Here is a 27,170-nt window from a genome sequence, read left to right as displayed (position 1 = left end):
AGTTCAATAGGCAACTTTATCAGGGGGAACATTATTGAGAGCTTTGCCGAGAGCTTCTTCATCACACTCACATCTGAGCCTCCCCAACACTTGTCACTGTCAATCACAAGGTGATAATACACTGAAGATTTCCTCATTTGGTTTAATAAAATCTCCAGGCTTATTTGAACTGCAGTCATTATAGCAAATAATTGCTGCATTGAGGTACTAGCCAGGCCATAGCCTAAGGGATAAGACAAGACTATTGCTCTGTGTGGGACTTTTTTTCTTTTCTAGCCTATACTCTCTCTCCCCAGTTGTGCATATTCCAGCAATGAATATTGCGTCTGAATCCAGCTCTGGCTTTTCTTATTTAAACTAACATTGTTATTACTTATTATCTGGACGTGGAGTCATTCGTTCTGACTCCTTTATGGCTTTTGCTGTCATGGTGTATTTCACTGGGGGGCTGCCAATTGCAATTTTTAACTGTCATTTAAACCAAATTGCAGATCAGAATGAGCAGGTCCTCAGTGTCTCCGAGAAGAAATACAGTGATGGAGAGGATGAGCGCAGGATATTCTTCATCTGCAATTTAAACACAACGATCTACCGGGGATATGCTTTTCAAGAGGTTTGGTACATTAATCAATGCAGACAAAAAGGGGCAAAACAATATGAGAGACTGTTCTCATTAGTGTTGATGGGTTTTTTTAAGAAGTGAAACCTTATAAAGCTTTTCAGAGCCTGCCGGATATTATGGAAACCATTGTAAAGCATTTCTTAACTAACATTTAAGTTAGGACAAGAATCAAGCAAGTCTTGCTTTGTGTCAAGGACACAATAATAAACAAAATAAAATCCGTGTTAATATGTGACAGATTTGTAAAGGTTTATAAAACTCACCAGGTAAGTTCATGCGTACAACCCTTTAAAGATGCTGCTTAAGTACATATAAAAGAATTGTCGTGAATTTATTTTTCTGCCGAAAATATTAAACACCAGGCTTTAGATGTTTAGATCAGGTTGCGTGTAGCTGTTTTTGTGAGTCAAATTATTTTATTTGCTATACAAAGCGAACAGTCATCTCTGCCCATCAACATCATTAACATAGCCAGGTCAGACAGGCCAGACGGTATACAAATCAGGGACTAGGGAAACCACATGCAAAATTTTGTTTAACATTTACATTTTTGAAATCTTGTAAAATTTAATCATTTATTTTATTTCAGCAACATTTTTAATTTGTTGAAGGAGTCAATGACCTTGCCTTGTTTACTGGCTTCATAGTGAAACCACAGGCCAGTTTCTTAATTAACAGACGGTGTTGAAAAACAAAATGAGATCAGATAATTAAACAATAATTAAGTAAATAATTAGTTCCCACTTTCAGTCTTTGACAATGTCATTTTCCTCAATTAGGTCAATCGGTGAAGCAGTAAATGAGTTTTTTTTTTCTTTTTCTCCATGTCCCTCATAAATGATTATTAGCCATAGCTTTCAATCAATCAAACATCAGTAACCAAAAAATACAGAGAAGCTACTCCGGATGTTAGCATACCGTTTGATTGTTTACTCTCCGTTTGCTATATGGATCTAAAAGAACCTTATGACCAATTGCTCATTTAAGTTATTTTAATTAAAAAGAACGTATAGTCAGTCGTAAATTTGATAGTAATAAAAAAACTTTAAACTCTTTTCATTACAGGTGTTACCTTTGTTTTAATTGGTTTCTTTAATAATCTTTTAAATGTTCTCTGGCATTCTTTTAACGCAACAAATTCTTATTTATTTAAAATACTAATTTATTCTTACAAACCAATTAAGATGTGCTATAAATCTAACACAGTAACAGCTTGATAAAAACGACCAATCCAAACTCACTACCTTGATAAAACATGATTGACAGGGAAAAGCGCCACTAGATTCTCCCGTGCGTGTCTATAAACCAATGGCAGAAGACTAGGACATTCCTTGCGGTTACTCAACTGGGAGGGTACATAGTCTGTGTTTAAAAAAATGTGTGACATGTCCTGAGGTTACCACGGTAAGATTCTCATAATCATTCAGATTATTAAGATCTAAATTTATGGAGGGTCACTTCCGCACGAATGCAGCCGTAAGATAAAAGCGGCGATCCGTGTCTGTAAAAACGATCACCTCTCGAACCTGAGGTCTACGTAAACGCAAGACTTTCACTGCTTTTACAACGTCTTCGTTGTGAATTTGCGTACCAATGTAAAGTTGTCACATACGGGTTTCTGTCTTCAATGATCAGAACGTGCCAGATAATACAATTTGTTGTGTAGTCGTAAACCTGGAGACATTTAACCTCTTTGGAGAGCCGTATTGCATTTCTGATATGGTGCCGTATATGTCACTCTCACTAAGAGCCAATTGCAATCTCGCAGTTGTGTTTATGTCCCGCCTTTTCCTGTCAAGTTAGCTTGGAGTGTGTCCGGTATTTGTGTGAGATTATTCAGATAGTGGTGTCGTCGGCTGTTGAAATGAACTTGTATATAGAAAATCTCATCTAAATAAAAATATTTCGCATGCGAACGAGTTGTTCTCTGACATGTCGTCATCCAGGTCAAATAGCTTGGTTCGGGTAAGTAGAAACTCCTTTGCTTCGGAGGGTTTGTTGCTAAAAGGCTATTCACCCATCACCTCGATCTGCATCGAAAGTCCACTTTCGTACCCACATAGCCTTTAAGAGACCCTCGGGTTTACTTGTTTAACTAAGATGTCTGCAGTGGGTGTCAATATTAAATGATGGCATGATTTGTTGTGAAGAGTAACAGCACTTGTTTCTAGTCAAAGCGGTTCTGCCAGTGTCTAGTTTTTCATGTCTCATGTCTTTCGCTCCATAACGTAATTACCGAAAGTTCCCAGACTGCGACAATAATAATATTAGTGATAATCCTCGTATCAATTAGACCGTGACGTGGCTCAGACTGAACTGTTTTATATGGCAAGTTCTCAACTATTTCCAGTTTTGCAGAATGTTTCATGTCTGTAGAAACGGGTGTTCCCACCCTCCCAGTTGACGTTTTGTCTGCGCTAGTGAGGATTACATTTCCACCAGCTGCCATTCAGCATCAGGTTGCTCAGGTTGTGTTCTCCAAATGTTCATGCGCTCATCAGCATTTATTTATATTTCTGTCTCTCATCCTTTTCCTCTCTCACAGTGAATACTTCGGATGCCGCTAAAAAGTGAACAAGCAAACACCCACCGAGAGCTCAATGAGTAATGAACACATTCTGGAGCATGTCGACAAACGTTGGTCGTAAGGTGAAGTATGGCCTATAAAGTCCTGGCACACAGACAAACAACGTTATGGAACAATAACCGATGTTAAATAGGCAACAGATAACCGATATGTTAAAGCCTCATGAGTCCTTAAAATGTCTAGATACCTATAGAAAATCTCAAAGGGAACCCATTGTGAATTCTTCCAAGCCTACTTTCTTTTTTAACCTTATTTGTTAGTTGTAGGGCAATCTTCGAAATTAGCAGGATTTGTTTTAAAGTAGGAGACCATGTTTGATATTGTTCTGCAGCTTTTTGCTTCCGAACATGTGACTTAACGCGATAGTTCATCCAAAAATGAAAAACCTGTCATTTACTCGCCCTCAGGTTGTTTACGAACCTTTATGCAGTTCCATGAACACCGAGAAAAATATATTTGGAAGAATGTTGGCAATTGTCAACTCTAGGACAACACCCACTACCATAGTATGGAAACAGTTTATTTTGTTCTGTTGAACACATAATGAGATATTTTGAAGAATTGAGGAAAACAAAGAGCTTTTGAAACCTTTGACTACCATTTAATTGTTCTTACTATGCTAGTCAACGATGTGCCTGAACTGAAAATGACTAGCATTCTTTCAAATATCTTCCTTTGTGTTCATCATAAATCATTGTAAACAGTTATGAGATTACATGAATGTGAGTATATAATAACAGAATTTAATTTTCGAATGAACTATCCCTTTAAGGGAGTAGTCACATGTAGAGCTTTTGGGTTTAAAGGTCATTTTCAACAGATCTGTATCTGGTAGAGGGGTAGTTTATATAGGTTATATTTTGAACAAATCTATTCTTTTGAAATTAATTATTTAAATAAAGAAAAATTGCTGGCCTGGCTTTGGCATGGAATCCCAGCTGTTATGAAGGCGTTAAATTCAGCTGTTTCCTTATAGATGCGGATTAGCAGACTAACGTCTGTTCTCTGAGGTGGTGATTTATGATAGACATGTGGGCTTCCTGTCTGTATCAAGGTTTCTAGTTTGACTAGAGTACGTCATAGGTTACATTCTTATATAGAGTTATTTTTTGTCTTGTTTTGAAGATATTTTCATTTTCTTAGGCCTCCTTGTAAAGCAGGTAAATTGTGTGTGTGTGTGTGTGTGTGTGTGTGCGTACACAGAGATCAGACGGTGAGGAACAGGGTGGTCAGGGGGAACCTAGAGTCAGTCCAGCTCGTCCTCCATTTGGTAAGAAGCAACTTCCCTCCATCCCAAAGAATGCAGTCCCCATCACTAAAGCTGCCTCGCCGGCCACTTCTGTACAGTCAGCCAATGGCACCCATGCCTCATATGGGCCTTTCTACCTGGAGTACTCGCTGCTTGCCGAATTGTAAGTCATGCTCTGATCGAGTCTTGGTTTCACTCCAGATCTTTTGTGCTGGTTTTTGGGGATGGGTGGTGCGTCGTATTAGGTTTAGTGGTAGTGTTTCAGATTACATTAAACTGTTTAAAACGTCCAATCACAAACAAGAACATAAATCTGTTAATCAAGTTCTTGCTGTTTTTTGAACATATCATCTAGCAATACAAGTGTGCAGTTTTAGTTTTGTTTTGTTTGAGGTATATGGGTGAAATTGATGGTAACTACCTTGTCTTTATTGCAGCACCCTGGTGATCAAGCAAAGGCTACCTGGCATCTATGTACAGCCCTCATACAGATCAGCATTAAGTAAGAACCCAATGTTTCTTTTGTTTTTCTTTGCTGTCTATGGCATAATAGAGCAGATCTCTGGAAACTTTGTTTAAAATTGTTTTTTGTCAAACTGGTTGCAGTAAGAGATTTCGTACTGGAGAATTGTTTTCGTAGTTCCAGGAAGTACCCTTTTCTGTGGAGGCATCCACTTTTAGTTTACAAATGTCTTTTGGAGTGTCTAAATTCGCTCCTGCTTTGTAGCAGGGCCTAATCCAGTAAGAAACTTGCACACCTATGCATCTCTGTTGTCACACAATCCTCAACAGACAACAAAAACGCAGATCTTATGATGGTGTCCTTTGTTATTGGTTCTGTAACTTTGTTCCTGAAACTGATGTGAAAGTGGCTGCTGTCATTTATCATTTAGTACTGATAAGCCTCTGATTCCATTGATTATTGATTTTTTTTTTGTAGTGTGGTTTGGAGTGATTTTCATTCGACATGGCTTGTACCAAGATGGTGTGTTTAAGTTTACCGTGTACATTCCTGATAACTACCCGGATGGAGAATGTCCAGTAAGTACAGTACACTTCCTCTTCATATTCAAATGTTCCGTGAGCAAAATGCTGTGCGTTTATTCTCTTTATTCTCTCCCAAAGATTTATTTTTATCGTTTTGTTGATCATATACCAGGGGAATTCAAGCAAACATAAAGTCACTGTCCTTCAGAAAACTTGTATATCCAATTTAATGTTTTTTTACAGTTTTTGAGTAAAAACTGTGTTGTCAAATTTGACAAGGCCTTTTAATACATTTTATTATTATAATTATTATTAGTCGCCCTTTATTTTTATGGAAAAAATAAAAATCAAGAACAATGGAGAGAGGACAGCAGCGATAAGCATCTTTACATTTATGTTCCAATGGTTTGTGGCACAAGCATAGCTTTATACCCATACATTTTTGAGTCTTCCAGGCTTAACTTTTACTATTCTTTATGCAGATGTCTGCAAATAAAATGTATCATCTGTTCTGTTAAAATATATAATCTGTTTTTGATGTTCAGAATATCATGTGGTTAACTGTGGTCATGTCTACTTGACCTTGCAGTTTGCTTTCATCAGATGTGCTGATCTGTGTTTCTTTTGTTTATGTATGTCTTTTCAGAGAATTGTGTTCGACACCCCTGTTTTCCACCCACTAGTGGACCCAGACTCTGGTGAACTGGATGTGAAGAGAGCTTTCACCAAATGGAGGTCTGTAAAAAGGCAACTTATTGTGGTGTTATGGCCAAATCTCTAGAAGAGTATATGCCAACAGTGTCATAGATATAAAAGGTTAGGGCTAGAATGAATCCGACAAAGGCCAAAATCTTTCCAAATGGAGTTCACTGTGAGGAGAATCGTGGAAAACCATCCTGTGAGATCTTGCCTGATTTTGGCCCATTTAACTATAACCATAAAGTTAGCAGGGCCTACATATTTGATACATTGAGGCTTTTTAGTGCATAATGGAAATTAGTTTATATAAATAACTTGAAATTGCAAGTTATCTTTTCCTTGTATTACAGGCGAAACCACAACCATATCTGGCAGGTCCTTATGTATGCACGCACAATCTTCTACAAGATCAACACCTCGGACCCACTCAACCCAGAGGCTGCAGTGCTGTGAGTAATGGGTGCTGTATTTTTCAAAACACTTGGCACTCTTCAATCTTCCCAGGGCTTACATTTATGACTCTCACAAAATGATTAATAGTCTATGCCACTGAAGTTGCCTCTTTCTTGTGCGTTCTGTTGTTGCTTGTGTTGGTGCATACTAGGGCTGGGCAATGTGTTTAGAGTATTTTTTAATTCTTTAAAATCATTGCGATACCCGATAATATTTGCGGATACAGACCGGAGGGAATTCGTTCCAGACCAGCCAAGTGCCAAACAAAAACGCATGCAGGCACGCGTGCACACACACACACAGGCACGCCATGTGCACAAACCAGTGTTGTAGTGACATCTTTCATCAGGTAAACTGCGTGAATAAATCACAAAACCAGTTTGCGCTGTAAATTAATCCTACATGTTTCTTTTATGCTGGTATGATTATCTGACAGGGTATTTACTCTGTACATTTATTTTATGCGTTTATTTTAAGATGGTAGGGCTGTCTTACAGGGTATTTTGCCTTGGGAAATCATCCTACCTGTTTAAATGTCTAATGTGGTTTAGATTATATTAAGTTTTGCCCTGCGGTAGGAATATCTGACAGGGCAGGACAATTCGAACACCAGTACAGCCCCGCGAGCATGTGGTTTTGCTTTGCTGATGCAGGTCGTCTTTCTCTTGGTCTATCTGTGCATAATACGCAAGCACATTCAACTGACCGAACAATGCCGTGTTTCCAAAATTCTGTTACTGTAGCTGACTGCCTGGGCATATGAACATTAATGTTCACGCTAAAGCCTACATCGCATGATAATGTTATAACCCGTATTTTCCATTATTATCAATTATCGTCTGATTTCTGTCTGTTGTAATCGACATCGAGATATTTGCGAGACATCGGTGATATATGATCACATCACATCTCCCAGCCCTAGTGCATACTTGGTCCACACAAAGACCTGATCTCCTACAACATTTCTTTGGTCTTTGCCACCCAGTTGTTATGTGGGAGCTTAACATGTTTTCCGTCTTGTTTTGTTTACCAATGTTTTTATTTTTTGCACAGGTATGACAAAGACATCCAGCTTTTTAAACGCAAGGTGATAGAGAGTGTCAAGCTATGCAACAGTCACTTGTTTGACCAGCCCAAAATGGATGATCCTTATGCAATAAGGCAAGTATAAAACTTGTATAGTATTTTCGCATAAGACTTACTTTATATACAATATAATGCTACAAAATAAATTGTTTATCAGCAAACAATGTATGACATATCGCTTATTGCTCCTAAACTCTTTGTAAGTCGCTTTGGATAAAAGCGTCTGCTAAATGTCTAAATGTAATGTAAAAATTAAAGCAACACCTTGTGTTGGTAAATGGGGTTAAAATTTAACTGTGAGTCATCAGACTGCTCATTTGTTTTCACCTCTTTGTTTGTATTTTCTCTCTAGCTTTTCCCCATGGAATCCAGCAGTACATGAAGAGGCAAAAGAGAAAATGTTCGCGCATAAAGTGAGTGTGTGACGCTCCCCTGACTGCTTCCCAAAACCAAGTAAAAGCTGGCTTCTTCCTGTTATCTGATGCATGCTTCATTGAAAAGCGTGCGCATGTTAGTGCTTATTTACATGTGGAATGTTGTGCAGCTTATTTCCTTTCCCATTTCCTATTGTTATTTTGTACTGTACAGCCTTAAGCTTACAGTATGCTTCAGTTTTCCCTTTGTGCACCTAGCTGTAGATGCATGCAGCAAAAAATTGTAGTGTGTGGATGTAGTTTGGGTTGTACATTGTTGACTTGAACACACAACGGTAATCATCTGTATCTTCATATGTATATACACTCACCTAAAGGATTATTAGGATACTAATTATAATTATTATACTAATACGGTGTTTGACCCCCTTTCGCCTTTAGAACTGCCTTAATTCTACGTGGCATTGATTCAACAAAGTGCTGAAAGCATCTTTAGAAATGTTGGCCCATATTGATAGAGTAGCATCTTGCAGTTGGAGATTTGTGGGATGCACAAAGCTCCCGTTCCACCACATCCCAAAGATGCTCTATTGGTTAGAGATCTGGTGACTGTGGGGGCCATTTTAGTACAGTGAACTCATTGTCATGATCAAGAAATCAATTTGAAATGATTCGAGCTTTGTGACATTGTGCATTATCCTGCTGGATGTAGCCATCAGAGGATGGGTTACCCATCATGGGTACATGGTGGTCATAAAGGTATGGACATGGTCAGAAACAATGCTCAGGTAGGCCGTGGCATTTAAACGATGACCAATTGGCACTAAGGGTCCTAAAGTGTGCCAAGAAAAAACTTCCCCCACACCATTACACCACCACCATGATTGCATTGAGAAATTGAACAGGTGTTCCTAATAATCCTTTAGGTTAGTGTATGTATGTATGTATGTATGTATGTATGTATGTATGTATGTATGTATGTATGTATGTATGTATGTATGTATGTATGTATGTATGTATGTATGTATGTATGTAAATGTAAATACATCTCTTAATGTTTGTGTCTAATGGTCATCCTCTTTTTGTTGTAGAGACTGCCCGAAGATTACAACAAAGGCTTGCAGGTGTCCGGACTATCTTGGGTGAAACCTGGCTCCACCCAGCCTTTCAGCAAAGAAGACAGCCCACTTCAGACATGAACCTTCAGTACTTTAGACTATCCACCAGGAGGGTGCAACAGAGAGACAGGAATCAAATTCTCATGAAGTTCTATGATCTCAACGTGCTCAGCTTTAAATCGTTTTAAACTGCTTCAGTAACATGCAAACTTTCCCATTGTAGATCGAAAGACCAGTTTGTTTTTTGATGCTGGGCTTGAACATGCCAATGGCACAGAGCTTGTTCTTGTCAATACTGTTACTTGCACATGTTAATGCTTTCAGGCACAACAAACCACCTCACTTGTTTGTGTAGGTCATGCTCTTCCAAATGGGGAATTGATTTTATGGCAAATAATTTGACAACGTTAATACAAATTTTCTTTCCCCCTAAATTGTTAAGTTTCAATTTTAAATGTGCATTCACAAACGGGGACAGGTGATTTTAGTGTGTAAATTTTGCCTTTAATATGGTGTAATAAAAACCTGTGTATGTAATTGTTTAAATGTAAAATGCAAAGCAAGACGTATATTATTAAGACACTTAAATTAATCCTAATTTGATCAGAAATGTATTTCACTTTGAATGTGTTGTAATTGCTTCATCGGAAGGGTTTGATGTGTAAATAGTGGAGCAATGAATGGTCTTGAGAGGACTCACTACGATTTATTTATCTAGAAATGTACAATGTTATGATTTTTGTGGTTTTACAATATCCATTTTCTTTATTTTGAGAATTTTAGGAAGGACTGTAAGAACTTTCTTAATCTGTTGCAGACAAATAAATGCATAAACTAAAACTTAATTCTGTTGGGAACGTTCCATGACTGGATTTTGCAATTAACTCATCAATTGACCGTAGAATTTGTACCTCAAGACAAACTGATGAATATGAAGGCTTTTTTTATCATGGACATGCACGGATCCTAATTTGAATTTTGTGTACATGCTCAAATTATTATATTTCCTAAATATTGAAAATAAAAATTCTATGATCATTTACTTGCCCTCAAACCTGTATTATTTTCTTTGTTCTGCTAAACAAAAGATATTTGAAAGAATGTCAGTAACCAAACAAATCTCATCCCCCATTGACTCCGATAGTATTTATTTTCCCTTCTATAGAACTAAATGGCAGACGAGTGCTGTTTGATAATTGACATTCTGGCAAATATCTTGCCTTGTGTTTAGCAGAACAAAGACACTTTTTGAACAACTTGAGTGCGAGTAGCCTAAATGAGATTTTCATTTTTGTGGTGAACTATCCCTTTAAATCGAAAATGTATTCTACTTTGAAATCACTTAACATGAGTGCATTATTTTGTATACAACTTTTGTATCAATGTCATTTTAATGCTTAATAGTGCATTAGACCTTTTTAATTTAAACTCTGGTTTGTATTGGCTTTATCAAGTGTTGACCGCCAGCAGTTCCCAAAAAATCCGCCAGAGGTGATCAAATATCAGAGGCACCGACAGGAACTTTTCTCCACTACGATAGGCCCTTTCACGTCAGTGTAAAACACCCCCTGACTGGCTCAGCTTGCGGCGCGGCCATCTTGTACGTGATCGATCTAACATCACATTTGGCGAATATAAATCTATTTCACGGTTTACATTGAGCATTTAAGAATCAGGACATCAGCCTTTACCGAAAGTTTGTTTGAGAACTCCATCAGGTGTCCCAGTTGTTTCTGAAAACAGATTCCTCTTCGACCAATCACGGAGGACTTAACAAATATGCAAATGAGCGTTTTTATCATCATCTACGTCAGCAGCACTGGAACCGCTGAGGTCGCCCAGCAGCGATATTAACTACGCCAAAAACTTCGCTATTTTATTCCTCCATAAATGTTCGCGGTCTGTCGCAGGATTTGGCTTCATTTGGGTAAGTTCGTTTATTTATCTCTTCTCTAAGTCTAAAGAGAGACTAGATGGTATTAGAGTGCGACAGTGCTGAAACTCAGGTGGCTGTCAGTCCTGATGAGAGAGGGGAGAGAGAGAGTGACAGAGAGAGGCAGACAGGGAGAGCGTGACGTTCAGCTGCCTGAAGGGAATCCCAGTCTGGATGAAACACGGTGTGATCACAACATCTGAATTCGGGTTCTCTGTCACGATATGAGCTCCACGTGAAAGACACGGACATGGACACCGCTGGGTTTCCGACGGGAGGTGGTTCTGAACTAACAGCGACCGAATACACTTCAGAAACTGGACCAGATCGCTGCCTCGTTTCGACGAGGATGAACGCCACGGGACAATAAAAGGGTTTTGTTTCAAGCGGTGGTCATGTTTCTTCGATGTTTCGAGAAAACATGAAGAGAACGCGAGCGTGTGCTGCTTAAAGTTGGAAGTGCCGTTTAAAGATATATTGACGCGCCGAAACACGTGTAACGTCACCAGGTGATGTTTCGGACGAGTTCATCGATGCCGGATTGTAGTTGTTTTGTATTAAACACACGGGTAAACTGTGAAGGACGAGGACAGGTGAGACTATAAACTTTATTTGTGGTTTGTGATCGTTGGTACCTTTCAACAAGTGACGGAAACTGAATGATATGCGGGGATGTAAATGACCGTGGTAAGTTATTTAAAATGGTGTCCCAAACTATATAGTATAATATAGCACTTCAAAGTACTTTAAAGATGGTTGTACTTTTGTTAGTGGACGTTTAGGTTTTTCTGTGACACATGTAACGTTGGGGAAACCAGACCCTTCGTATTAGGGATAACGGTTACCAACAGCCTTTACTTTCCTGAGGAATCCAACAGGTCGTCTTCCAAAATACCGCTATGTTTTACAGGGCTCCTTGTTTTGCTTTGAAACGGAGAGTACCTAAATCTCCTGTGTACAATACAACATTCACGAATACTCAAGTTGTCAATTAAGGCTTTCATGAAGTAGCACAAATTAATGATCTAAACTCACTCATGTCTGTAGATGGTTTGAAAGCAACAACATAAACAACTGTTAATGTGCATACGCGCTTTTGTGGCCCGAACTTAACTTCCGGTAAACATCCGCAAAGAATAGAGTCCCTGTAGAAATAGCAAAATAAATAACAATTCAATTAAATTTGCTTGCAAGTAGAAGTATGTCAAGCCAGTATTATTTTGGGTTACCAGTAGACGAACCTTTACTTGGCTTAACTTAAAAATGACAACGCTTCACAACCCATTCAACAAATTGTTTATGTAATACAATTATTATACAATTAAATATGAATATAAAGTAATATTATAAATTAAATTAAATATAAGTAGTTACATCATTAGCCAATCGCCAGACCGATCAACAAACACAGACAGGAAGTTAACTTCGGGACAGGCGTATGCGTTTATTGGGTTAGGTGCAAGTTATAGAAGCAGTGACAAACAGATTTATTTCGTAAAATAGTAAAAAGGAAGCAGTTATGTAGTTTAATAACGTTACATTTTCGGGTTTTGGTTTCATTCTGTATACATTTATTGCCATTTAGATGCAAACATGGTATTTCTATTTTATATACATTAAAGTTCTGGACTGTAAAATATCTTATAATTGTTATGTTGGCCAAAACAACCATTTTATCAAAATTAGAAAACCAGCAATACTGCGAGTTATTTTTCGGTACAGAAACACAGTCAAAGTGAAAGCACATTGTGAACCTGCTGTGTGTCGCTTACTCTATGTGCTCCAGCTAATGTATGTTGTGTGGCTGATGTCACTTTAAATGAAAAATATCAAACACCTATTGGTCTACGTTTGGCTTGAATGTAGTTTAGTATATAGGTCAACAGGTGGGGGGTGCAAGGTAAACAAAGATTGGACAAAAATCAACTGCCGCAAACACTGTTTGAATTCACAGAAAGACTCTCTTCGATTATATCATACAACATCTCCATCTGAGTGGCGTTGAACTTAATGAACTGTCACAATTGACATCAGGAAGCAAAACGTCATTCAGTGAGTCAGTGGAAAAGACACTTACTTAGGTTTCCATTCCATATTACTTGGCTCATTGGAATGCTTGATTCTGATTGGCCAGTCACAACATTTCCGGGTTTGTTATTCCCAGATAACAACCTCTCAAAACTAATAACACACAGTAATCCAGATGCAGCGAATCATTTTGACAGGCTTTTTTGTTTAAATTAAATATAAATATGTCTTTTAATAACACATATGACATTATATTTACAAATGATGAAACCAAATTGCCTGTTATTGACATTTGAACAACGTTTCTTACCTTAAAACCAAAAGTAAACGGATTTTCCTTCCAGAAGATCTGCATTTGGTAAAAATTAGCTGATAAAAGATATTTCATGTCTATTTTTTCTCATGTGCCAAATAGCCGTGTTATAATCTGAATAACGTACAAGCAGTGGGCTGTTATCGAAAAATAAGCCCCTTCAGTGATACAATGCTGATAATACTGTCGAGGCTTATTTCTGCGATATCAACCGGCTGCCTGTACAATATCCCTTACTTCAAAAATCATGATAAGATGGCAGATAATGGAAGCACTTTTTCATGACAGATTAGGTAAAATCCCGTCCAACCAATTTTACATCCATCTGTTCTGTACATTGGCTAAGAACTGCTGGTTTTGGTGATTTTAGCAGTTGTTACATAAGAAATACATTTGACAAATGATCTGTGACTTGTTAGACACGGGCAAGCTGTTGTTTTCTTTTTACGTCTCTTTTCAAGGAGTGGCTCTTTGTTATTTCACTATTGTAGGAGGTTCATTATTTGTCCACTGCATTTCACTGATTACGCTGGTCCACCTTTATGTTTAAATGTATTCTAAGAATAGACAAATCTTTGTTAGACAAAGAATGAGGATTACGCTCACTGGAAGTCTGACGTTGTGGAGTCAAATTATAGTGCAGGACTTTAAAATTGGTATTGTTAGTTCAGTTTGGATTGAGTGCAGATCGCTATATTTCGCCTTAAAAAGAAAACGTGTACTTCAGCAGTGTTTTTCTAGAGGGTCAGGACCCCCTTGTATGTCCCATGATAAAATTAGATGGTCAATCAAAGCCTTTTAGCTGTTTTCATAAAAATATGATTCCATTCCGAATTTTAATTTAATCAGCATTTCTAGATATATTGTGACCATTTCAGTACAGTGTCTGTTGAATTTCAACAAAATCAAACCTCAGTAGTGACAAAGTCATCCTACAGCAATGTGAAAGACTGACAGCATGACAAGACGCATGAAAACTGTGGTAAAATCGATGTTATCACAGAATTGTTTTTACTTTCTGATTAATACATGTTCACATATTTTATTATTGTTGTATTGTAGTGAATATGAACTTGTTTTCTTTGCAGTAATTGAGGTCGGAAAAAAATACAGATTTCATTTTCGGAAAATAAATATAAAACTATTTTTATTTGAAATTTGGAAGAAATATTGTTAGTAAGTCACAGAATGAAACAAAATAAAAAACTTACCTAAGGACTTACCTATAAATGGTAAATCCAAAAAAAGTGTGCTTAAAGTGCTTCACTGAACTGAAATTTTAACTGAAAAGATCTCAAGATAAATGGACCAGGGCTTGACATAACCTGGGAGGTTGATGGCTCCGTGTCAGAGCAATGCTTATGATTTTCGGACGGATCAGGCCTTAACTTAACATTTATTCACCAAAAAATTGTCAAGAATTCTTTTAATCTTCTCTCATCATCTGTGGCTACATCCACTCTGTTTAACTGACGGCCCTAGGCTACTCACCTCTCTCTGTCTGACTGCAGCACACGCATTTTCCAACGTACACACCAGAGGTTGTGCTATACTTTTTTATTGTCTGTCATTTTGACTGGCAATCTGGCATAATCTATTATTTCCCGTCACTATGGTGAAAGTTGGTGTTAGGTGGTAATTAGTATGTTCGTGACGTCATTACGCTGTACTTGCCTCTCGGAACTTGTTGTATTTTAATACAACTGAATGCCCAATAAAGCCGTTGTTGTTTATATTCATTTATATATTTCATCATTTAATGTTTATGTTCATATGTGATTAGATCTGGGAAAACCCAACACATGGTGCAAATTCATATACAGTTGAAAGAAAAAGTATGTGAACCCTTTGGGCTTACTTGGACTTCTTCATAAATTGGTCATAAAATGTGTTCTGATCTTCATCTAAGTCACAACAATAGAGAAACACAGTCTGCTTAAACTAATACCGCACAAACATTATACGTTTTCATGTTTTTATTGAACAAAACATGTAAACATTCATAGTTCAGGGTGGAAAAAGTATGTGAAACCCTAGGCTAATGACTTCTCCAAGAGCTAATTGGAGCCAGGAGTCAGCCAACCTGGGGTCCAATCAATGTGATGAGATTGGATGTGTTGATTAAAGCTGGCCTGTCCAATAAAAAACACAAACCAGTTTTGAGTTTGCTGTTCTGAAGAAGCGTTGTCTGATGTGAACCATGCCTCGCACAAAAGAGCTCTCAGAAGACCTACGATCAAGAATTGTTGACTTACATAAAGCTGGAAAGGGCTACAAAATTATATCTAAAAGCCTTGATGTCCATGTGTACACGGTAAGACAGATTGTCTACAAATGGAGAAAGTTCAGCACTGTTGCTACACTCCCTAGGCGTGGTCGTCCTGTAAAGATGACTGCAAGAGCACAGCGCAGAATGCTCAATGAGGTGAAGAAGAATCCTAGAGTGTCAGCTAAACACTTACAGAAATCTCTGGCATATGCTTACATTTTTGTTGACAAATCTACAATAAGGAAAACATTAAACAAGAATGGACTTCATGGGAGGACACCACGGAGGAAGCCACTGCTGTCCAAAAAAAACATTGCAGCACGTTTGAAGTTTGCAAAAGAGCACCTGGATGTTCCACAGCACTACTGGCAAAACATTCTGTGGACAGATGAAACCAAAATTGAGTTGTTTGGAAAGAACACACAACGCTATGTGTGGAGAACAAAAGGCACAGCACACCAACATCAAAACCTCATCCCAATTGTGAAATATGGTGGATGGGGCATCATGGTTTGGGGCTGCTTTGCTGCCTCAGGCCCTGGACGGATTACTGTCATCGATGGAAAAATGAATTCCAATGTTTATAAAGACATTTTGCATGAAAACTTAAGACCATCTGTCCGCCAACTGAAGCTCAACAGAGGATGGACGATGCAACAGGAAAACGACCCAAAGCATAGAAGTAAATCAACAACAGAATGGCTTCAACAGAAGAAAATACGCCTTCTGGAGTGGCCCAGTCAGAGTCCTGACCTCACCCCGATTGAGATGCTGTGGCATGACCTCAAGAGAGCGATTCACACCAGACATCCCAAGAATATTGCTGAACTGAAACACTTTTGTAAAGAGGAATGGTCCAAAATTTCTCCTGACCTTTGTGCAGGTCTGATCTGCAACTATAGGAAACGTTTGGTTGAGGTTATTGCTGCCAAAGGAGGGTCAACCAGTTATTAAACCCAAAGGTTCACATACTTTTTCCACCCTGCACTATGAATGTTTACATGTTGTGTTCAATAAAAACATGAAAATGTATAATGTTTGTGCGGTATTAGTTTAAGCAGAGTGTGTTTCTCTATTGTTGTGACTTAGATGAAGATCAGAACACATTTTATGACCAATTTATGAAGAAATCCAAGTAAGTCCAAAGGGTTCACATACTTTTTCTTTCAACTGTAGGCCTGTTACAGTTTTTGATTTCATATTCAAACCCTTTCCAAATCAAAAATTTATTTTACAATGGTAAGAGACTTACTCTAATAACAATGAAAAAATAACATTTCCTAGTGTTGAAGTCTATAAAAATACTGTACAAAACCGAAAGTAAGGAAAATGGTGCAGGGCACACTTAAAGAACGAGAGCTCTGCCATTATCGCTACACAAGGAAACTAACAAACATTACGGACAACAACTAATAAGCAGTGAAGCAAGTTTTACGTTGTTTATCATGTGCATAGTGTCTGGACTTTTGATAATCCCTTGTGTGTTTTGCGATCGCGGTCCAGCTCACGTGAGCAGCGGACCGGGGATAACTCCCGGTGCTGCAGACTGGGAGCTCTTCCATCTCATGAAAACATTGTATATAAAAACTTTGCATGTACAAAAGGAAGACGAGTAAACAGAATCTTTCTTCTGTTCCACTTTAATCTGAAAGACGTTGAATCTTCACTCACCACCTGTTGTGTTGGTTAACGCATGCATGGTGGGAAAAGGAATGACTAAAAAAAGAGGTTACTTGATAGCGCTGGTCCAGGATCAGCTTAATTTACTAAGAGATACCCTTGGTCATATTCAGATAGAGCACAGTAACTGTTCTCGGATCTCTGGCAGTAACCACAACCTGCTCTTTAGATGAGTCATAATTCAACATATATGACTTAGCTTCTGTCACAGGACAATTTCACAACGGAAACGTGTTGAGGTTTGCACTTCAAGACCAGAAGCATTGTCACCTAACTGCGCCTCATCTTGTTAGCGGTCATACAGTTTTGCTGGCACGGGAAATTGGTGTGAAATACATATGTCAATCATACATAATTATTGATAAGCAGCCCTTTTATTATTAAGAGATGTTGGGCATAAATTGAAATGTTTAGCATAGACAGTTTTATAAGATAGAATCCCTGAAATGTTTTAGACATTTGCGTGTTTTCGGTTTCTATGTATGTGTTGGGGGAGGGTCGCGGTATTTTCAGAAGTAGGAAGCTGCACGTGTTTTTGTTCATATAGATATGGCCTGAGATGCTGGGGCTCTTATCAGTGGTTCTTTCTGCTGTGGGCTTATGCAGTCACTGCAGAACACCTATAGCCTGATATTTCACCAAAGAAGCAGTATTCTGTGGAACAGTTTTGAATGTGTTTACATTTGTACAGAAATGTTAATATGTGTAAATGTGTTCAAATAGTTTTAAAATATTACCTGTCTATGAGGGATGCTCATATTGACCGTTTAACCGTTAACTGATACTAAACATTTTGACCGATTAATACTATCAGTTAAACGATTTAAAAGGTATGTATATTTTTTAAAGTAAAATAATATTAATATAATTTTTAAATAATAATAATTTAATAATGCGTTTTTAAATAACTATTAAATCGTACATGTTTTTTAGTTTTCTGAATTGAAGGGATGGGAATTGATAAGAATTTAACGATTCCGATTCCATTATCGATATTGCTTATCGATCCGATTCCTTATCGATTCTCTGATCGATTCTCATTGGGTGAGGGAATAAGTAAAAATTTGTTTGTTTGTATTAACTCGCTTTAATATCTGATAACAACACAGCACATACTCAGAGTATACACAAATTATGTGTAGCAACCTCAGAACAAACTCAAAAGTAGACATACAAAATAAAAAGAAGTCTTCTGTAAAAACCACAACTATCATCTTAGGCAAATTAAAAAAAATTGTGCAGAAAAATGGTCATGTTTGCCCTCTCAGGAAGGATACGAGATGAAATGGCGCTCACATTAACTAAATAGAGAAGTTTCCTTCGGCATTAATAGCAGATGACGTCTCGTTAGCTCCGCTGCTGCTTGACTCACTTGTTGTTGCTCTGTCGCTAAGTAGTAGTGTATCAAACACGGTCCTGCAAATGAATTGCGTGCTGTGTGGCCAAATGTTTCTGCATATTGGAGGTAGTTCCTCCCTTTGTCGAAATTAAACTTTTACAGTTGTTGCAAATGACCGCATTGGCGTCTTTTCTAGTGAAATATAACCACACTTTAGATCGCTTCTGCCTCGATTACATGTTTGCTGTGTAACCAAAACAACGCAGCGCGTGTGTGATGTCATGATGATGACACATTTGCAACCGATAAGCGGAACCGATAAGCGAACCCATAAGCGGAATCATTAAGCGGTTCCAAGGAATCGATTCACTGGGCACCGGTTCTCGGTTCCCATCCCTACTGAATTGTGAAAGAAAAAATGCTATACAAGTGTTAACTCATGGTGCCTGCAGACGCGTGTGACCAGGTGTTACATGCCCTCTGAAACCTTTTTGAGACAGATTCAAGTCCGATCACGCAAACTACTTGACGAAACCGGACAAGTGTAATTCATCTGATTGTTGAGGCCACATTTGTCAGGGCTTTACTCCTTCTAACAGAGGGCACTGGCAGCCTTGTTCAAGCTCATTGTTTTAATTGTAGACACATGACAATCGCGCTCACAACACGCTGTTACATTCTCTGTCGTCCAGGAGTGTCTACACCGCAGCAAAATTGAGCTCAGCAAAGCAAAGCTAATACGAGCCCTACTGCAAGGGAATTTAGGTGCTAGCAATCAATTTATCCCTTACATAAACTTATCTCATGATGCTTAGCATCGGCAGCCTCCCATGCGCCTTGGAAATGAGGAGAAAACAGTGCGACCCGTGGTTTCCCTGCTTTCTTTTAGACGTATCGTAAGTGAATATTAATGTAAAATATGAATAGGTTATAAATAGGGCTGGGGTAAACGATTACTTATTAAACGGTTAATCTAACGATTATTTTATCGATTAGTCGACTAACTGGACAATGAATCTAAGGCTTATTTTTCTGTTGCTTGATTAATAAAAACCATTATGTAACTCAAATAAATACCTAAAATAATCTTAATAAAATACTTTATTAAACATCTGCTTTACACAAAATAAAATAAATACAATTATTTTACTGTTATACAAAATGAAAGACCAGCCTGTTTACTCTTAACAGTACCAACATAACTCTCTTGTTCAAAAAATTCTAAAGTTGTAGTGCAAAAAAAAAAAACACTGTGCAGTGCACAGTATAAACATTCCTGAGTGTTTAACACAATATAAAATTCCTGTTTTTGCGTATATTTGTGCATTGCATCTCTTTCCCAAGATAGGATGCTAAAGTAATTTGCTTTTCCCTAGAAAACACGAAAGCAATGCATATTAGAACAACAGCTATGACTGTGGGGTATTTAAAATCTACACTCAACCTCATTGTAGTTATGCTATGCTATGATTAATTTATTTGAATGCTAACGTGGCTATCTAGCAGCTGTGCACTTTGGTGGTGCTCGGCTAACCAATTAACCAACGTATCTTAGCTCTCTGTGCAGTTTGTTCGTGCTAGGTTAATAGCTAACGTTCATGTTAGCTAACATCAGCTACTACAGATAGCGGTGTTCTGCAGCCGTAAGCTAGCTTCCATTCAAGCCAACATTAGATGATAACTAACGTTAGCTAAACACAGTGGTCTAGGCCCCAGTAGCTACCTAGCACATACAAACTGCACGGAGAGCTAAGATAGTTAGCTAGAACCACCCAAGTGCGCAGAGCTCAAACTACACTACACAAACATGTAATTAATTTAGCCAACGTTAGTACTTACTTGTTATTGTCTCCTTCACGAGTGAAAATGGGGTGCCTCCGCTTCATATGCTCCAACATTGCTGTTGTGCTGGCGTGGTATGCCAACTCCATTTGGCAAAGAGCGCAAACAACAACACCTTTACGTTTGGGACTTGAAGTATTTAGATACCCATGTTTTGATCTCCAACGTGTGTGTGGCGAGCTGCTGCGAAGCATCAACACAAAAATATGACGTTGACAAAAATTTTATGTCGACCTCATCGACGCATCGCTACAGGGCTAGTAATAAATAATGTTTATATTTTGTGCGGGTATAGCAGATCAGTTTCTAACGTTCTTTCTTTTTGTGAACAGATTGGAAATCATTCAACGCTGTCTTAAGTAATCAACACATAAATGGCGTATTCTGAACTCTTCCACAGTTATTTTCGTTTTAAACATCTCAGATATTTAAACATTTGTCCGCAGGCTCAAAAAATCAGTCACAGCGAATCATAGTAATTCGCTCACGTTGGGTCTGTAAACTTATCAATGATGAGCTGAGCTGTGACCATGACGACAGCGAGAAACATCAGTCACCCAGCCGGCAGTTCCAGACTCTCCCCTTCTCACGCACATAGACCTACACTGGTGGGCTTGCGATCTACTTGTCTTTTTACATGGGATATAACAACTAGAAAAAAATCAAAATTGGCAAGTTGCACATGCGCACATGGGTTCTTGTAAAAAAATGCTTGCGCTGTCTCCAAAACTGTTAGGGAGTTTTCACACTTGGGTCTACTTTAAAAGAACCGAACTCAGACCCCTTTAATTGGACCAAGAGGTGGACCAAATAAAAATCATTTTATGTTCACACTGTCTCTGTCCCTGAAAGAGGACCCGGATCCTTTTTGGTCCACTTAGGCAGTAATGGGTACTCAGTCATCTTTATGTTCATAGCCTTTTGTTTTTTGGGGACTGATCCGTAGGAATCATACTATAGTAAATATAGTATAAATTAAAATTTAGTAAACGTTAGCAGTTATTAAGAGTTTATGCACTGTAAAAAGGGACTGAATTTACTAAAACTGCAATGCTATATAGGGCTGTGACGTGGGTTCCGAAATATATATGATTTATATAAATAATATTTATATTATTATATTTGGGTGTAGCAACCACATGAAGAGTGGAAGAGAAATATGGACCCTAATTAATTTTTTTAAATTGTTAAATAGTTAAATTCCTGAAAAACAAGGGCCAGGCTGGAGCCTAAATTTGAGGCCCGTGCAGGGCTCTACAATTGTATATGACAGACAGATCTCTAGTGATCAGATTTAAATTTGAGATGCTATAAGGATTAGCAACTGTCTCTTCAAAACACTCACACGTTTTCTCTTTTCACAGGGTCATTTGTATTATGCGCTCCACCGATAGCCTTTATTTTTTTAAAGCATCATTTACACATCGACAGAATCGAACAGGAACAGCAAGGGAGCCGAGAGCGGTTTGTGTTCACAATGCATGTTTTTAGCGAACCGTAGCATAAGCCAAAAGCGAACCGTACCAAGATCATCTCCTGAGATGGTTTCGGTTTGGTTCACATGAAAGGGGTCTGAGATCGTTTACAGTGTTTACATATGGCCGAACACCCAGTGAACCGTGCTCAGACCCCTGAAAAGGACAAAGTGTGAAAACTCTCTTATTCGCAGTCTGGAGCCATGGTAAGTATTATTGAATTAATCTTACAATCTTCAGACTGCTGAAGATGAACAAAAAACGTTTTTTCCCACATTATCTGATGTGACAGTGTAACTTAATTGCAGTGTACATGCCCAAATGCTTCCTGGCTTGAGGCAGGTGAATTTGAAAAACAGTTGTCGGGAGGTGCCCTGTAATTTTGAGGCCTGGTGACAGACATAGCTACGGCAGCATAAGATTTAAACTCTCCACATAGAACGTCGACTGCAGATACGAGATAAGACTATTTTGAGCTGTTGCTTTCTTTGAATGTTACCACCCAGATGACTGACCTTTACTCCATGTTCCACTACTATGCTTTAAAGCGAAAGTTCACCAATTTAAATTCTGTCATACTTTACTTGCCCTCTTGTCTTTTCGAACCTGTATTACTTTCTTTCTTCCATAGAACATAAAAGAAGATATTTTGAAGAATGTTGTTAACTGGCCCCCATTTACTTGCATTGGTTTTGTGTCCATACAGTAGAAGGGAATAGGGGCCAGAAATTGCCAAACCCCAGCAGAAATGCTTATCATATTAAAAAAAAACACTAAGTAGAAAACCACAGTCTTCTCGTCCCCAGATCTCACTTTCAGTTTCGACGGCTTTGACTATTATAATGGGAGTGATTTAGTTTTGCTGCTTCCACTGTTAACAGGGTGGTGCTGTAGATTGTTTACAGTTGCTAAGCAACATTGCCATTTGGTACAATAATTTAGACTTTACGGCAGGCTTATTTAATAATATACAAGTTATGTTGTTTTAAAAGGATTTGTACCATGATAGACCTTCCATCCCCAGGCTATAATACACCCTAATGCTGATTTAATAAAAAGACAATTTAAGTGTCCCCATGCTCTCTAAGGCCTGAATATAATCTATGTCGGCTTGTTAGCCTAATTATGGATTTAAGTGATTTTGAAAACGAGAAAAGATTGAAACCAGATTGTTAATGTAGCGATCAACCATATCTGCATTTCTGTGCTTTCATTGTCGTTTTGTTTATCTAAGTGTGCGTGTGTGTTTGCTGTGAGTCATCAGGTCGTGACTGACCTCCTCCACAGCCGGTGTTGGTCTGCGGTCAGAACAGCCTGTTTCTCTCTCACCCTCTCTGTATGGTTGTGTGCATGTATGCGCATGTGTGCGTGAAACGGAATGAGCTGTCCACACAGCAGTCGGTTACGTCGTTCTCCCAGTCAGGGCTTCCCAAGGAATTTCACCGGTCTCATCCTGAAGTCCGACGCGAGTGTGAAGCACCTGGCTCTTGTCTGCAGCTGAATGTTTTTCAGCTGCTGTGTCTGTTGTAATGCCTGTTTCTGAGCTTCACTAACGCTGCCAAATGCTCCCCAGACGTTCTCTCCCCTTTCACCTCTCTCAGTCCTCAGGGTGAAAGGGTTTATTGCCAGACTTAAGGAGATGAGCAAGCTAGAAGAGCACAAATATATCATTGTCTTATGTTAACGAATGATACAACATAGAGTTTGTTGCTGAATTATAGGACTTAAGTGGTCCTACTTTTTTTGCAGTTTTTCATTACAGCAAGACAAGTCCGAATTTCCTTCGAGCAACTCAATTTCTTATGATGTTGGAATTTCAAGATTAAATTTTACATGAAAATCTGAGGTACAGGATGTCACATGAACATAGTAGCTCACAGAAGTATGAACAGCTAATTATAAACTTTCACAATTAAGCGCTGTACAAGAATATTTGAATATTCGTTCGGTGGGTTGGCATTGATTTTCAATTGAGAGATTTGTATGTTCTTTGCATTCACGCTTGAATATAAATCGGCTATAAGTAAAAATGATTTAGCTACCGAGACCTCTAGGCCCCGACCTAGGGGTCACATCGACTAGCGGTCAGCGTCGTTCGAATGCTCCGCCGGAGACATTTCCAACGAGTCTCTCTATCGTTTCTCTTAGTTTTTCCAGACCGGAGATACGGACAGATGAATGTTGGTTTGTCAATCTGGAAAAGGAAATTATTCTGGAATGCTAAATCACACTTTCGATCGTTATAAGCGGGACGAACCTAGGCTCGTCAGGAAAGGTCTCCTCCCGGCCAACTTTTATCATCCATTTTACATTCAACGACAGCACACATCTGTTGTTTCTTAGACATTTTTGTCGCTGTCTAGTGGCTAAATCTGCTCCTGCCTGGTGGACATAAGCGCTCATAAAGCGGAGTCTGAGAGTGGTCATGGGCAGGCGTAAATCAATGTGACATCAGATTGTTAGGGATCCCCAACAGCCTGTTTTGTGTCACTGTTGTGGTTTAAAGGAGATTACAAAAAGAAGAATGTATGGATTTGTATAATTACAGGGTGTTTCTGCACACATGCTGGCGATATATAAACATTTAAAAGTGCATTTTCTGGGATTACGGCCCTTTAATGAAAGATGCTTTGTGTTTTTCGGTTTGTGCAGCGCAGCATGCTGTCCGACAAACCTAATATTCGGAGCACGTTGGGATCCGGTGAAGCAAATTTAGTGATTCAATCAATCCATCGAGTTGGCAATCAAACTATACATTCTGCTAGCCTGACTACGTCAGACGTCGTGCTTACGCTCAATTTCATTTTGCTTCTGTACTCAGTCTGATATAGCAAACCATCGCCCCGTTTATCTCCGACTCCATACCAGCCGACCTAACAGCGATCAGAGGGTGGGCTGAGAGCCATGATGTAGACGCTAAGCGCCGATTTTAAGATTTTAGTTAGGGATTTCTAAAACTACAGCGGACATGGGATGCTAATCGCTCTGTTGTGGAGAATATTCCCGGCAGTTGTCAACTGAAGCCCGAAGAAGAAGAGTGTTTGGTTCACATTTTGAATGGAAATGATGTTGTGGCACTACTTCTGACAGGTTTTGGGAAAAGTTAAATTTAATTGAATAAGCTGTTACATTGTACTCGTCAAGATACTGGAAAGAGAGAGCGCTTTGGGGCTACAACTATAGAGAGAGAGCGTGTTTTACTCTCTTACTCAATGATGAATAAACTGAAAAATAAATGTAAAGACATAGCACAGCTAACCACTGTACAGGAAGGGGTTGCGCTGTAGATTATACCACAAGAAAAGAAAGGATCATTGCCAAATGGAATGTCGCACAATAATCGTTTTACCTCGATCATTTTGTTTTTGTAATTGACGAAGGCCAAAATTGACGATTTCAATTATTTTCTATTAATTGCACAGCTCTACTATATCCAGAGCCCTGTGATGCGGACGCGGAATCCTGCATGCTAAATAGTGGAAGCGCTATTAAAATCTGTAAAATTAAAATCCGGTTCTTGCATGCATGAGTAAATGTGTTACATAGTTTACCGCTCATGGATTTGTCTGTTTCTCACTGAATAAGGACATAAACACATAAACATCATGTCCAGAGCTGCCCTGAGAGTTTATTTCAGGTGCATTTAACTGTTTGAAATAAGCTATCGTCACTGAACTACTTACAATGAAAGTCAATTGTCTATTGTGGAAGCGTCTTCACGACGACCCGTCAAAATAAATCACAGGTTTACCTAAACGCTCAAATGAAAAAATCTGTAGTTTTCTATAGTGTTTGATATAGCAAATTGTGGTATTGTTATAAATTGACCAACTGTAGTAATAGAAGCATACTTTAACATTTACTATGGTAAGGTTCAAACACACTATATTGTCTAGGAATTTTACTGCAGTTTACTATAGGCCTAGTAAATACTATAGTATACGCAACTACTGTACAGTATTTTATGAGGACAAACATTAATGTCCTTTGTTGTTAACCGGTCTATTTATGTGATGATCTGTGCATTTGTTTTTTAAAGATGATTTTTTTTTACGCATTTTGGCAGACTATTTTATCCAAAGCGACTTACATTACATTATCCTATACATTTGTTTCAAAGTATATGCAATTCCCTGGAATCGAACCCATGAACTTGGTGTTGTTAACGCCATGCTCTTACTAAAAAGAAAGGAAAGTTGATAAAGTTTTATACTTGTGCTTATACTTATATGTGTACAACTGTTTAGCCTGTGCTACATAACTTCAAATCTCTGTAGCACCAGTGCTGTGTGCAAAAAACGTAATGTACAATTCAGATCGTGGATCGAGATTCTTTGTTATGAAGAACGTGGGAAGATCGCCCTGCCCTATCATGAACCTAGTATTATGTATTCTTTTGAACCATGACCTGAGTGTTACACCCCTAATCTAAAGTGAACCTAAACTAGGGCTGTGCAATATGGACGAAATATTCACATTGCGATTTTTATAAGGAATATTGCAATTGCGATTTTATTTGCGATTTTGGATTTTTTTTACTTTTTCAAGCATGTAACATTCTAAATGTACTCAGTGCACCAGAAGTGCATAACAAAACATTCCACAAAAGAATAACATAGTATTAACAGTAATACAACTTTAAATAAATGTCTTTAAAACGGACAACATAAAATAAATCCTGGTTAACTTAGCTAAATTCCAAAAATAAACTTTAAAATTGTATTTTCACTGCACACATTTCGCTGCTCATATACAGCTCCATCGTTCTGCTGGACCAAAAATCTGTGGTCGTGGTCGTAGTATTTTACTTGCTTAAGTTTGCATTCAACGCCTGCCTTACATTTCTCATACATTTCAGGAATAACAACTCGTGTGAAATGAGTGCGCAAGGGCAGCTGGTATCTTTTGTCGAGTGTTTGTATTAATATTCGAAACCGTCTTTACTGATGTACGCAAGCATCATGTCTTTGCAAATCTGATAGGTGATCGCTTCGGTAATTTCTTTGTGGCGTTTTGATCCTTTCTCATAAGGCGTTACGCCTGCAAATGCTTCAATGATGGATACTTGTTCAGCCTGGCTTTAATGTGTGCTTTTGTTAGGTTTAGACAGACTTTG

General features: G+C 38.4%; 2 protein-coding genes across 15 annotated transcripts in view; both read left to right on the top strand.

Moving 5' to 3' along the window:
- The first annotated feature begins 1,921 nt into the window (after positions 1–1,921).
- Positions 1,922–10,217, top strand: aktip (akt interacting protein). 8 transcript variants are annotated; one of them, XM_056756297.1, is made up of 11 exons: positions 2,012–2,026; positions 2,999–3,090; positions 3,168–3,271; positions 4,413–4,621; positions 4,896–4,960; positions 5,399–5,499; positions 6,092–6,180; positions 6,495–6,593; positions 7,651–7,758; positions 8,036–8,096; positions 9,149–10,217. In XM_056756297.1, the coding sequence occupies exons 3-11, from the start codon at positions 3,230–3,232 to the stop codon at positions 9,254–9,256; spliced, it is 882 nt and encodes a 293-aa protein (XP_056612275.1). In that variant the 5' UTR covers positions 2,012–2,026; positions 2,999–3,090; positions 3,168–3,229; the 3' UTR covers positions 9,257–10,217. The 8 variants fall into 8 exon arrangements, with proteins under 8 accessions (XP_056612247.1, XP_056612275.1, XP_056612300.1 ...); XM_056756304.1 differs by lacking the exon at positions 2,012–2,026 and adding an exon at positions 2,104–2,587 and having other exon boundaries at positions 2,999–3,081; XM_056756278.1 differs by lacking the exon at positions 2,012–2,026 and adding an exon at positions 2,104–2,587.
- Positions 10,218–10,847: 630 nt separating this feature from the next.
- chd9 (chromodomain helicase DNA binding protein 9) overlaps positions 10,848–27,170 on the top strand; it is a 74,902-nt gene continuing 58,579 nt past the window's right edge. For 2 of the 7 annotated variants that reach the window (XM_056758558.1, XM_056758531.1), the window contains exon 1: positions 10,852–11,102. The gene's annotated coding sequence lies outside the window, so the exon portion shown is untranslated. Of the gene's footprint in view, positions 11,103–11,162; positions 11,702–27,170 lie in introns of those variants that run through there. The other 5 variants (XM_056758574.1, XM_056758566.1, XM_056758549.1 and 2 more) reach the window with 4 other exon arrangements.

Source organism: Triplophysa dalaica, chromosome 1 (assembly GCF_015846415.1).
Source record: "Triplophysa dalaica isolate WHDGS20190420 chromosome 1, ASM1584641v1, whole genome shotgun sequence".
Lineage (NCBI taxonomy): Eukaryota > Metazoa > Chordata > Actinopteri > Cypriniformes > Nemacheilidae > Triplophysa > Triplophysa dalaica.
This window is presented reverse-complemented; position numbering and strand designations above follow the sequence as displayed.